The sequence below is a fragment of the Cheilinus undulatus genome, linkage group 13 (genome assembly GCF_018320785.1).
Source record: "Cheilinus undulatus linkage group 13, ASM1832078v1, whole genome shotgun sequence".
NCBI lineage: Eukaryota > Metazoa > Chordata > Actinopteri > Labriformes > Labridae > Cheilinus > Cheilinus undulatus.
The window spans coordinates 28645768-28659022 of record NC_054877.1 but is presented as its reverse complement, the minus strand read 5'-3'; the positions used below and the strand labels follow the sequence as shown (position 1 = coordinate 28659022).

At 38.9% G+C, this 13255-nt stretch overlaps 1 protein-coding gene across 1 annotated transcript in view; it reads left to right on the top strand.

Moving 5' to 3' along the window:
* Positions 1-1248: 1248 nt before the first annotated feature.
* LOC121520680 (myomegalin-like) overlaps positions 1249-13255 on the top strand; it is a 60902-nt gene continuing 48895 nt past the window's right edge. Inside the window, exons 1-4 of the mRNA XM_041804257.1 lie at positions 1249-1404; positions 2845-2891; positions 3004-3071; positions 8268-8378. Coding sequence (XP_041660191.1) covers positions 1334-1404; positions 2845-2891; positions 3004-3071; positions 8268-8378 — 297 coding nt within the window. The 5' untranslated portion in view covers positions 1249-1333. The remainder of the gene's footprint in view (positions 1405-2844; positions 2892-3003; positions 3072-8267; positions 8379-13255) is intronic.

The following is a 13255-nucleotide window of genomic DNA, read 5'->3' as shown; positions in this document are numbered from 1 at the left end:
TTATCTTTTCAAAAATGACAAAAGTCATGTACTGACACGCCTACAGTCGCCATGGTTCGCTTTATGCAATTCCCTATGGAGTTAAGTCCTCTGCAGGGTCGCAGCTCAATAGCGGCTACATCACATGTTTTGTTGCTTTGATTGGCCCGTTAAGATGTGACAGACAACGTTCATCCAATCTCACTCCAAGTTACTTTTTTCAAAGGCTCTGCCCTTTCTCAAACGCTGTGTATGAGTGGTTTTCCAGGTGGTTGTGTGAAACACATCCATCTGACGTGCCAGGTTAGTCTTTCCCATCATAATAAACATAGTGATGGAAATGACTTTTTTGAAATCACATTTAAAAAATTGTGATATTAGCATGCTAATCTCTGTTAGCATTAAATAAACCCAAAACACACAGTATAAAATTTTATTTGTCCACATTCAAAGGAAATATAAGCTGTTTGGAAATGGCAACCAATAAACACTCTGTATTTAACTCCAGTTAACCTTGATTTTTTTCTTATTTCAGTTCCTTCCATGGAGCTAACTCTGCTTTCCAGGCATGTGCGCCCCTCTCACATGACTATTTCTGTGGTTTCAAGTACACAAACTATTATAAACTCCCTCAAGTTGCATTTTGGGGTGTGTTGTAAATGACAGTGACCCCAAGAGACGGGTGGTCTTTCTATGAAAAAACAAACAAACATGAAATTCTAATAATTCTTACAACACATGATACCATTCATTAAAATAGCAATTTATGTGTCATTTGTTTGTAAAGTCAGTATTAGGAAAATTGAATTAAATATTAAGAGGGATTGAATGTCCAAAATCTGACCCAGGTATAAAGGAAATAAAGCCCAAACCTTACATTAAAAGCCATGTTTTATATAATAAAAATAAGAACTATCTTTTTTTTTTAATTTTCCTTTTGGTGTCAAGTGTGTGTCACAAAAATCCAAAATAAAAACAACATGTTTTAGTTTTTCTTTTTGATGCCAGGGACACAAATTAGCTGAAGAATCATACATCTAGGTGAAAGCAATACAGGGCTACTTTTTCCCTTATATATCGTGGTTGTTGAACGTTTTGCATTATTTTACGCCTGAAAAACCATCTTACCCATGTCTTAGCTCATCTGGTGGTGGGCTGGGTGAACAGCAGGGGTTCTACTCCAAAGGATGAGGGAGGGGGGGGTGTACCGTAACATCCCCTGTTCCCATCCTCACACACCCCCTCCAAACCTGAGCGTTGTGCGTGCGCTGCGTCGACCGAGTCCGAGAAGATGTCCCCGTGTGGATGTATTTTCGCTTTAGAGGGATAATGGACGTGGACTTTGAAGGCATGGATGAATAAAGGAACAGCATTTATGGATTGGAGCTCATCGCCGCCGGAGCAAACCTGGGGAGAGTCTGAGAGGTGAGGCGGCTTTTAAAGGATTGTGTGCGGGGAGGGGGGTGACAAGGCAGCGGAAGAATATAGCGCCTAAAAACACGACCTGGGGATATAGGCTAGTTTACGGTTCGAGCTAGTTTAGGTTAATTTAAACAGTGAGACATAATGATGTTGATTTATGTCATGAATCGTTTTTAGTCCGTCACTTTAAAGCGGTCGTACATCCTCGGGGCTAATAAAGGCCCTTCTTTCTCATAGAGAGACGTGGCTGTATCAAACACAGAGCCATCTGCATGTTTCATGGATCGGTGGATCCAGTAAGGCCACTAGCAATGAGCATGTTGACTTAAACGACAGTATTGCTCCGACTAGCATGAAAAATTCCGTTACAGTTAAACAAATACGCTCTTCGGGAGGGTAATGTTGCCCTATTTTCCTAAAAAACTGACACACATTGCGATACTGTAGCTAGCAGGCTACAAAGTGAGCTCTATTTGCATTTAAGCTCGTGATATAGCTTCCTCGGAAGTAGCTTTGTAAAATTTAATTAATCAAACAAGAGAAAGCTCAGACCAAATGTACAACTTTAATTAATAAAGATGTTTTAGCAACCTACATAATACTCTAAAGGCAGTTAAATAGTAAATATCTAGTCAAAGTGATGGCAGACCCACACATTTCACATCCTCCACTGTGTGTCATATTGTATGTAGGTTACTGCATCACCATCAGCCCCCCCCCCCACTCACTCATGGACACACTCTGTGGACCATCCATCCCACTGATATATCTGCACAGTCCAGACTGGGCTGTGATCATGACTCCCTGCCCAACACAGCAATGCAGCATGTAGACTACCCATCCACCTGGTGAACTTTTAAAGCTTTGGCATGCACCAACTGTCTTTACATTTCAGACCCTGCAGCTGTCTGTGGAGTTTGTATAGAACAGAAGGGATACTAATGCAGGCCTGTCAGAGTGCCTTTTAATGACACTGCCATGATCTAGTCCATGTTCAAGATTTTTATATCCTAGATTTTGTTAAATGAATGTGTTAAATCTTAAACTGATCTTTTGGTAGTTGCCAAACATAGGGAAAAAGAATTAAATCAGGGAAGCAACATTGTTTTTGTTTGGTAGACAGCAAAAATTAGGTATGCTGAAGGGCCTTCGAGATGACCCCCAGTAGCTCCTTTTTTCCCTCTAAAAAACTCCCTCACCCCTGCTGGGACTCCCCGATGACCCCCAATTCCCCAAAGAGGTGCTAATGAGATCATGTCGTTATTGTAAAAGGATTAAAGTGGCTTTCTTAATTTCTCGAGGAGCTTCCTTCCCTTCCTGGTCACATATCTAGTTTAACATGATATACCAGCTGCTATAATGGTCTTTTTTTATTTCATGCCTTTTTCTCTCATTTCTTCCTCTCTTTGCTGACAGTGCTATTTCTTTTGTTTCTTGTTGCAGTGCTGCAGAAGAGCAGACTTCATCCAAAATCACAGATCACATGACAGGTACATTACTGTAACTGAAAATATATTAGGGCTGTGTTAAAAACATAAACTATCCATATGTTTTGCACAATTTTTTAACCCCTCCCCCACATTTTTTTTTGTCTTTGATCAGATTTGTGTAGCGATGAAACAGACAACTCTCCTCCTCTCCAGCTCCACACACTCAAGCAGTTTGAACAGGTGAGAGCTTTTTAAAAAATTGTTTTATTCTCATTAAACATAAGAACACACACAGAAACAACTGTACTCATCTAATATGGCCAATGAAAATATGCTCTATAGTGCCATCTTGTGGTTCAATTTATTTTTACTACAAATAATGACTTGGTTTGTGTTGATGCAGTATTACTATCACTGGATGTAAACAGGAGGGTCTAATCCTCTATCAGAATATGTGTGGTATATATTCTCAAACTACTGTGAGGAATAGGAGAATACCTGCTGCTGGAAGCATGTGATGGAAAACACCCTGGACCCTCCTGGGGGTTAAACTTGGCCTCTGGCTACATCTTGGCCCACTTTAGGGTTTCCCATCAGTCTCAGATGCTCTATTTTTTGGACAAAGTACCCATGGGATTTCCAAAAGGAATATCGTCACCTTCCTAAAATAATGGCCTAAGTCATATTTTCACATTTTTCAGGAGACAGAAAAAACTGAATCAAATATAGAGTTTATGATGTTTATTAACCATTCTACAAATAAAGGTAATTCCAATAGATGACTATTGACATACACACAACACTGTCAAGTCAATTATTTAACCCTTAGAGGATTTGATGACTTAGGCCAGTTTATGAGCATACCTTTGTGACTTCGGCCATCTTTAACCTGACTCAGAAATTACTTCTGGAATAAGTGACTTAGGCAAAACAGTGTACTTCTTTTTACCCCACAGGTAGGACAGACTGTGGGGAAGGGTAAGTCACAAACATCTAACAATTTTAGTGGAGCCACAGAGACTCAGGAGACAGAGACATGCTGCTCCATCTCTTTGACAACGGTCTCATTGTCAATTTCGTTGGATGGGGCCTGATCAGTGGCAGAACAGTCAAGGTCATCTCCTACCAACAAGGAAAAACATTTTAACCCTTTGAGGCATATCTGGTACCAAATCATACTGGTGTGTTCAGTGCTCTCTGTCATCATGGGATCCTTGCTGTCTAGAGCTGAGAGGCAGAAGAGCTCCAGATGCACTGAGATGCATTGTTTTGATGAATTTACCCACAGAGGAGAAATGTCATGGAGTTTGGCTGTCTAACTAAATTGCATTTTAGTCTAGTTTATGTTTCTAGTTTACGTCTCCTTGATGAAAACTAAGCTTTCTTTGAGTCTGAGTTTTAGTAATTAAAAATCAGGTGATTTGTAATCATTGTCTGTGTCGTTACTTTTACTTGATTAGAATAGTCTTTCACTTTTCCATCTCTGGCACTTGGATCATTAAGCTTTCTGTTTTGATAATACGTGAGATGTAGCTTTTTTTAGTTGGGATTTTTAAAGTCTTGCCAACTATCTTTTCTCCTGTGTTCATACTTAGTGATTTATGCTGCCTTTTTCTGTTTACACAAGGAATGCGCTAATAAAATTGTGTTAATGAGTTATCATCAGATTCTTAGCAAGAAATCAAACTGCCTTTTCCAAGATTTCTGTTCGTTATCACAGCACTGACAGTTCAATGGAGAAGCAGAATCAGCATGGTAACATCAGTCGGTCATTATGTAATCTGGTTTGGCGTTTCCCATACTGTTTTCAAGATATATTCTCGGTCTTGTCCTGAAGCAAACATCTAACTTCCTCTATATGGCTGTTTGTTGCTTGTTTGCATTTTTGCACAGTGCATTTTCTATTGTGAGCAGCATGTGCTCCTCTTTTATCAGTTTAGATAAGAATGGCTAACTACCTTATGAAATAATCAGTTTTATACACATTAGAATAAAACACAAGAGAGCCACTATACCTGTCCCTTCATGTTATCCTGGAGAAACTGCTCAGCCTGTTTTTACAGGAGTTGTGGAGTTAATTACTTCGAGGTAGCACTAGGACTCTGCCAGCTCTTGAATTTGTCAGTTTCATACTGAAATAAACACATTCTCACACACTTTACACTTACATTCACACACAGTCATGTCCGTGTGTTTGTCTCTGATGAGGAGCTTAGAGGAGAATGCGTGTTAGTTCTTAGTGTATCATGTGTGGTGTTAAAAACAACCTGTCGTCATTCCTGATGTTATGTTGGGACTGCGCCTGGCGCCTGTCCTATCTTTACTCAGAATTATTTAGCATGAAATGGGACACTTTGGTATGCACACGCCATGAACACATCCGGATCTTATAGTGACGCAACTGCATCTTTTAGTAACATGTCTCAGATGCTCCTCTAAAATTTGGTCTTAGTTTTTCTGTTGGAAAAGGCAGATTTTATCTGTCTCTCTGTTATTTTTTCTGTTATTACTCCAGTCTCTGAGGGACTTTCAGGGATTTGCTGCTCTGTGAGATTCAGGACAGATCCCTATTAATAGCACCCTGGTTCATAGCTTCCAAGTCCCCTATTTCCGCCGACTTTTCCACTCACCTGTCCACCTGTTAGGATTTCTATTGAACCATGCTGGTAAGCTTTTGTTGGGGCCATTTAAGACTCTGCAAAACTGTACTGAATATGATATAACCAGGATTAGCCATGAGATTAGATGTATTGGGTCTGATAAATACTTAACAGGTATGCTACATACTGGTGTTTTCATGAGAGATAAAGCTATTCAGTGAACAGGTTGTTGGTAATGTGGCTGACTACTTAGCATGCTCTAATGCCTTGGTTCTCAACTGGTGGGTCAAGACCCAAAAGTGGGTCGCAAAGGCTTTTTTCAGTGGTTGCAGATGTGTCCCTGGAAAAATCTGGAAAACCTGGAAAAGTCTCTGATGTGCTCATGCTTTGAAGCATTTCTTTCCACTGTAACACCTGTTGTTCTATTTCCATTTGAAGCTGCCCCGTCTTTCATTAAAAACATTTGGTTATGACTGAGAAATGTTGGAAATATGGGTCACCACTTGTCATTAAGGAGGTTGTGGCAAATCTTGATGCTAGTCCAGTTGAGAACAATTGTTCTAATGGATATTTTTACCCAGTTTGATATTGGAAGGCAGTACCAGTGTTTATATCTCTAACAGAAACTATGACAACCATATTTGTCTGTCTTTTTTTCCACGAGGAAGCTAGGATGACAAGAAGTAGGACTACTTTTGATTACAGAGACTAGACGAGACTAAAGTGTTAGTGCTGGACTGACAGACATTCAAATTCTGTGATATTTCTCCACTGTGTGTAACCTGCTGTCTGTGAAAAAGACAAGCAGAGAAGAGAAAGTAGGAGGAGCAGGCTTGTCTGTGCAGTGTGACAGAGTGGAGCTGATAGGTAGCTAAAACCTGTAGCTCTTCTCTGTATTCCAGCAGTAGTGTTAACAAGAAATGTGGTCAGCCTATTTTAAATTGTTGAAAAACGCCTCAGCTGTTGAGTAACTTAGACCAGTGGTTCTCAAAGTGGGGGTCCTGAGACATTGAGAGGGGTTCACCAGATGCCTCCCAAATAAATAAAGGGTTTTTAAATAATTTCAAATTGTATATTTCCCCCATTTTTATACACATATGAACATACAGTTATTTAAAAGTAGGGTTTTGTATTGGCAAGAATCTGGCGATACGATAAGTATCCTGATACAGGGGTGCTGATATTGATATATTGCGATTTATATATATATATATATATATATATATATATATGTGTCTATGTAGACATGAGCAACCGGCTTGCTCACACCGGAAGTCTTGCATGATCTTGTTGTCTCTGCAGAGGAGAAGAGAGAAGAGTCAACTGCCTGCAGCTGGCTTGCAGTGCCTGCCGCCAACTAGTGGTCAGGGAGTGAAATTACACCAGAAACTACTGCACCAACAAGTAAATTATTACTTTAAAAAATGTCGATACTGCATTTTAAAATAACAATACAGTATTGCGCTGTGAAATATCACGATATCTCAGTGTATCGATATTAAAAAAAATCCTAATGTGAGCACACCCTAGTGAGAATTGAGTTTATTGCCACATCCTTACTTGGCACTCATTTTCTTCAGACTTTTCTCTTAATGTTGTAAACCTCAAATGCTGTCAAAGTTTTTTTTGTTGTAAGTATTACAGTATTAAAGTATTACATCTTATAAATCAATATATGTTAATCATTTATTGATCAGCAGCTGAAAATGTAATCATTAGTGCTTTCAGATCACAGTGCAAGGCAAAAGTACTAATTTGATTGCTTGTGAGCTAGCTACCATGTGACAGCAGCTATCATTAGCATTCAGACAATAATAGTGCTCATGACCACTGTGTGAATGAGCCAATAATGCTTCCACTAATTCCTCCATTAATCAAAAGTTCCTTATTAATTAACTTGTAATCACGATGGTGCCTTCTTCAAGTAATAACTATCCAAACTGTGAAAGACTTGATTGGTATCGAGACTGTCCCTAATTAAGTTTAGGCTAATAGTATGTCACTCATTTTATTATATAACTCATAGATTTGTGTGGCTTTCTTTCATAAGTTCAGACTTTACTCAAAAATGTATAAAAACAGATAGGAGGCTGGTTAATCTTGACCTTTATTTACAATCCAAGTAAGAGGAAGCAGACAAACTGTACATTCACACACATTTAAGCCCTGTCCTCTCTCCTCATGCCCCTGTTTGTGCCTTTTGGCCGTCCTGTTTAGCAGTGGGGTGAGATTTCCCTTCATATCACAACTGCCTGTGAACCCTGAGCCTCTTGACTCCCCTCTTCTCCCTCCCCCTCTCTTCCCCCCTTCCACACATCTCCCCTGGCAGTCTGGGATTCCAGGGATTTCTCCCGCAGTAAAATAAGCTCTTGTCCCGTCCCCTCACACGCCAGAACACACCATGGAGCTAAAATGGCTACACCTCTGACGGCCCGGGTTGCAGAGTCGCCCTCTGCACTGCTAAAAACCCAATAGACTCTATAGTGTGTGTGTGTGTGTGTGTGTGTGTGTGTGAGTGAGTGAATGTGTTAGCTTAGTGTGCGTTTGGGTTTTAGACAGTATCCTTTAGGCCTGATAGAGGCCTGGATGCCACTTTATAAATTAGTTGTATATTTGGGACATTATGCTTTTTTTGGAGAAGGAGGTAGCATGTCTAACGGACACAGGACTCTTACTCAGCGACGTGTGCTGAAAATCGCCGTCCTTTGAAAATGGACTCTGTATTCCCCTGTGATACAGAGAGCAGGACTTTTGATTTCTGACCTATAACGGACATGTTGAGCAGTTTCGGTGCTCTCTGACGGTCATGTCTAACGGTTACCGTACTTTGTCACAGCACCTGAATGACCTGAAGAAGGAGAACTTCAGCCTCAAGCTCCGCATCTACTTCCTGGAGGAGAGGATCCAGCAGAAGTACGAGGAGAGCAGCGAAGATGTCTATCGAACGGTGAGTAGGACTCAGTTATTATGAGTAGATGAATGGACACATGAGTTAACAATGAGTGGGCCTAGAAGTTGTGTGTAGAGTTCTTCAGGGGACAAGGGGCCATGTCTGTAACACCAAATGATAAAGAATCATTGATCTGTCTTTGTTGGGGGATTGAGACATGAGTGGATTATCAAAGAGCTCATTTTTTCAGTATACATTTTTGATTATTGTTCGTACAGTGGATTTTGTTTGTGGGTTTTCTGTCTGGTTGAAAGGTGTGCTTCTGTATGGGATACTTAAATTGATCAGAATCTGAATGTAGTTATATTGACAGTACACAGGCATGTTATCCAGAGGTCCTTGCATGACTGATCCACTTCCACTGTTTGTTTGCTCAGCTGTCACCATCATCTGTTTGTTAGGTGATGTGACCTGCCATATGTTTGTTTTACTGAGTGCCTGTATTTAGATATGGCCCCACGGTGAAGGACTGCACATTAACTGAGGCTTTGCTCAGGAAATTACATTTGATTTGTACATTGTACATTGAAAATTATTGTCTCAGGTTAGACAGTTAGTTTAGCCCCACACCAAGCAAATTGGATTACAAAAGTTTATGATGTGTTTATCATAAGGAGCCAGTTCAAAAAGTAGGATCTTTTATGTGAACAATGGTATCCAGATCCTATTTTTTTAGCAGTAATGTTTTATACCATTTTTTGAGCAGGTTTCTTCTAGCCCGCAAGACTTTGTGGGGGAATTAATTTCATGCGATTTTTTATTAATCCAAAATTAGGAGCAATTATAGTATACTACAAGCACAAATATCAATCATATATAAAAAAAATTGCTAAATGATCAGATAAAGCCAAAGTGGTACCAAATAAAGAGCAATTAGTTAGCCAAAAGAGCCAAATGATCACTAAAAAGAGCCAAAATTCCCATCACTAACAGAAATATCTAGAGACAGAAATAGTGTTAAAAGAAATCCCATCAAGAGAAAAAAACATTTTGAGCCAGAGTGTATTTTAAGATTTTTTGGGGGGGAATTCATGTCTTTAGTAGAAAGATAAGACTGTTGATAGATTTGGAAACTGGCAGAAGAGGGAGAGAGGGGAGTGACTTGAGGGAGAGGAGCTCCATTTTTATTCTCATTAATCTACACTCATTACCCCATCATGACAAATTGAAAACAGAATTTCAGACATTTTTGCAAATTTTTAAAAAATTCAAACCTGAAATATCACATTTATATTGGTAATCAGACCCTTTGCAACATACACTTCAAATTTAATGTAGGTGCCTCCCATTTCTCTGGATCTTTACTGAAATGTTTCTAGACCTTAATTGGAGTCTACCTGTGTTAAAAAAAATAGATTTGACAGGATTTGGAAAGGCACACACCTCTTTATAGAAGGAGTCACAGCCGACAATGCATATCAGAGCAAAAACCAAGCCAGGAGGTCAGAGGAACTACCTGTAGAGCTCAGAGGCAGGATTGTTGAAAGGCACAGATCTGACAAAGGCTACAAAAAAATCTGCTGCACTGAAGGTTCCCAAGAGCACAGCGGCCTCCATAATTCTCAAATGGAAGAAGTTTGACACAACCATGACTCCTCCAAGAGCTTGTCGCCTGACCAAACTGAGCAATTGGGGGAGAAGGGCCTTAGTAAGAGAGGTGACCAAGGAACCAACGGTCACTCTTCCTGAGCTCCAGAGATCCTGAGATCGGAGAAAGTTCCAGAGGGACAACCATCACTGCAGCCCTCCACTGATCTGAGCTTTATGGCAGAGTGGCTGGACAGAAGCCTCTCAGTGCAAAACAGGGAAGCCTGCTTGGATTTCACATGGAGTTATTTTTTTGCAAGTCAATTCAAGTAAACTTCACACAGGTGGACTCCAGTGAAGATGTAGAAATATCTCAGCAAAGATCCGGAGTAATGTGAGGAACCTGAGCTAATTTTAAAGTGTTGTTGCAAAGGGTCTTAATACCTGTGATATTTCAGTTTTTAGTTTTGATAAATTTGCAAAATTTCTAAAATTCTGTTTTCACTTAATAAAGTGGAAAAAAATCAAGGGGGTCTGAATAATTTATGTGTATCCTGTGCAAAAGAACCACTGGAATCTTTAGATACAACACGATACGAGACCCACGTATCAGAATGCAGTTATTCTTACATAATTGATGCATTGCAGGACAATATTATAAAGATATATGGGGCTATCTGAAGAATATTAAAGGCTGCTGAAAAAATTTGTGCTGGATAAATGTGTTTCTTGTGCATTGTTTTTTGCATCTTACCATGATTAATCTCTTAACTTTGTTTCCCTGCTATCTTACATTATTCTGCTGGCTTTTTTGTTTTGCCAGTTAACTTCCTTTAAATCCCTTGCATCCATGTCATTAGTGCCACTGTGACGAGTTATGACATAGTGACGTGGTGGGTAGGAGACATCTGTTCAAAGCACCATAGTACCATTTTTGAAAGTTAAATATGGATATTTCACATCACAGATTTATTCATTATATTACAGGAGTCAGAATGACAATTTATAAACATATCTGTACTTTATCCCAGCTCTCCTTAGTACTTCGGTGGTACAGGCAGAAACAAATCTGGGTCCCTATTATCAGCATTTCCAGAGAGATTTTAGGGAAAATCTAATCAGTTTATGTTAATATTTATTTCTTATTTTATGGACATATTTCAGCATGTTAGCCGGACCAGATTTAAGCAGGTAACTGATCTATCATGATGCTGATAGAAGTATTTTTGGGTGTCAAACTCCACAATATTGATTCTGTTCTTATCTAGTTGTTTCTAAATGCTCTGTCAGTGTTTTGCTATCAGGGATGATCATTGGGTTGTACAAGGACCTTAATCTGGGGAACTGAAATGGACACACTACAGTAGAAAAGATTGGACTAGTGAATCAAGTTGCTGATTTTAGGTGAAAAAATTTAGATTTTACATCTTTTTCTAACAAGGTTTTCATGGTTTCTTGTTGAGAGAATTAAAATTGAAAAAATGTAAAGAAACGACTTGTGAATTATTGATTGTGTTCTCCAACAATAAGGTGCACAGTTCGCCTGCTGACTGTTTCCACAAGCTAGCAGCTAGAGTTCAAAACTCTGCTCTCAAAAGCTTTCATTTGAGAACAGCAAACTGACAGTTCGATCAACCAAACGAGACCTGGGTGTCCTGCTTTTGAACCTCTACAATCTCTGCATTGAGTGAACTGATCTGGCATCACACAGACGTCCGACTGGATTTCAATCCTGATGCTTCACAGTCACTCTCTGTCTTAGGATAAAAATTGATCAGTCTAGTCTCTATTTTATTGGAGATTAAATCTTTGTTTCATAGTTATTACCCGACCTGAGCAGCTCATCGCTCTGTTGGCCTGAGTGTCAGTGTAATACAGTACAGTGTGTGGGGCCTGAGCACATAGTGATCTCTCCAAGCTCCACAAACTCTATTTATAGACCCTGCTTGAGTGCGCTGATTTATTTATCGCATCATATGTCATGAGTATCAGCATATCACAATTTATGCATCATAATCAGGTGTTTAAGTTCATTGATGTGCTCAAGAATTATTTAAATTTTTAGGAATTTATCTTTGGGCTTAAAGACAGATACTAAACTGTTTTATAAAAACGTGTAATAATTGATTACAGTGTTTCCCATTACTTACATCAGCAGTAGGTGATGTCCAGCTTGCCATGCCTCATCTTGTTCATCAATTTTTCTGTGTTTCTGCCTTTTTGATAGTATTTTAAAGTAGGGCTGAACAGTTTGGGAAAATAATCTAATTGCGATTACAATTAAATATGCGATTATTTCTTCAGTTCCTCATCTCATGTATTTTCCAACAAAAACAAGCAATAATTCATTCTATACTATAACCAATATAATATTAGATTAAACCAGGGCTGGACAAATTTGAAAAAAAAAATGGAACTGTGATGATTTCGACTCATTTTACAAATTGGATATGAACTGTTGTATTAAAGGGAGTGATAATTTTAATATAACTCTCATATGAAACATGCAAAAATGAGAAAGGTAGGGTTTTTTTGTACACTATTCTCAAAATATGCCACTAAAATGATTGCATGATATGTAACGCATAGTGTCTCTGCTGCAAAAAAAAAAAAAAAAGTTTAAACTGGTATTTTGTCACAAATTTCAGGTCAAAGAAATATTGCACCTTCTGCGATTTGAAAATTGCAGCAGGCCATATTGCGATTTAATCACATTGGTGATTAATTGCCCAGCCCTGTTTTAAAGCAGTGCATTATAATAAAGATTCTAAAATAAAATCACTCACCTTATGAAATGTGTGTGAAAGGTGTTGATGGGGTACACGTAACCTAAAGTGCAGGAGAACATGAGGATAAATGTAGGCAGCAAGAAGGTGATTATTATTTATTTTCATTTTTTCATTTGATCAGGACAGTTCACATTAGTCAATGTATTCACAATAAAAGTCAATGTAAATATGCTGGAATACCTAAATTTAATCCACTGTCCTAAGGCAGGTAGTTACAGAAAAAGCATTAAACAGATTTAAATTTACAGACATTTCACAGCACAGTTCACAAGACAGTACACAGAAAATACACAGATTTAACAAACAGGATGGACACAATACACACGACAAATAATAGACACAGAAAGATATGGTATCACAATCAGTGCGTTCACAGGAGGGACGTACGACACTCTAAAATGTGTAGGAGTGTTTGTTGAGGTAATGTAATATTGTGCATGAATCTGATCCAGTTTTGTGCTTTAGTGGCGGTAGTTTTTTTACGTATTTCAACTTGAAATTATGCGTTGTTCCTTTAACGTAGAGCTCTGAGCTCAGGTAACACTCACCAGGATTGCC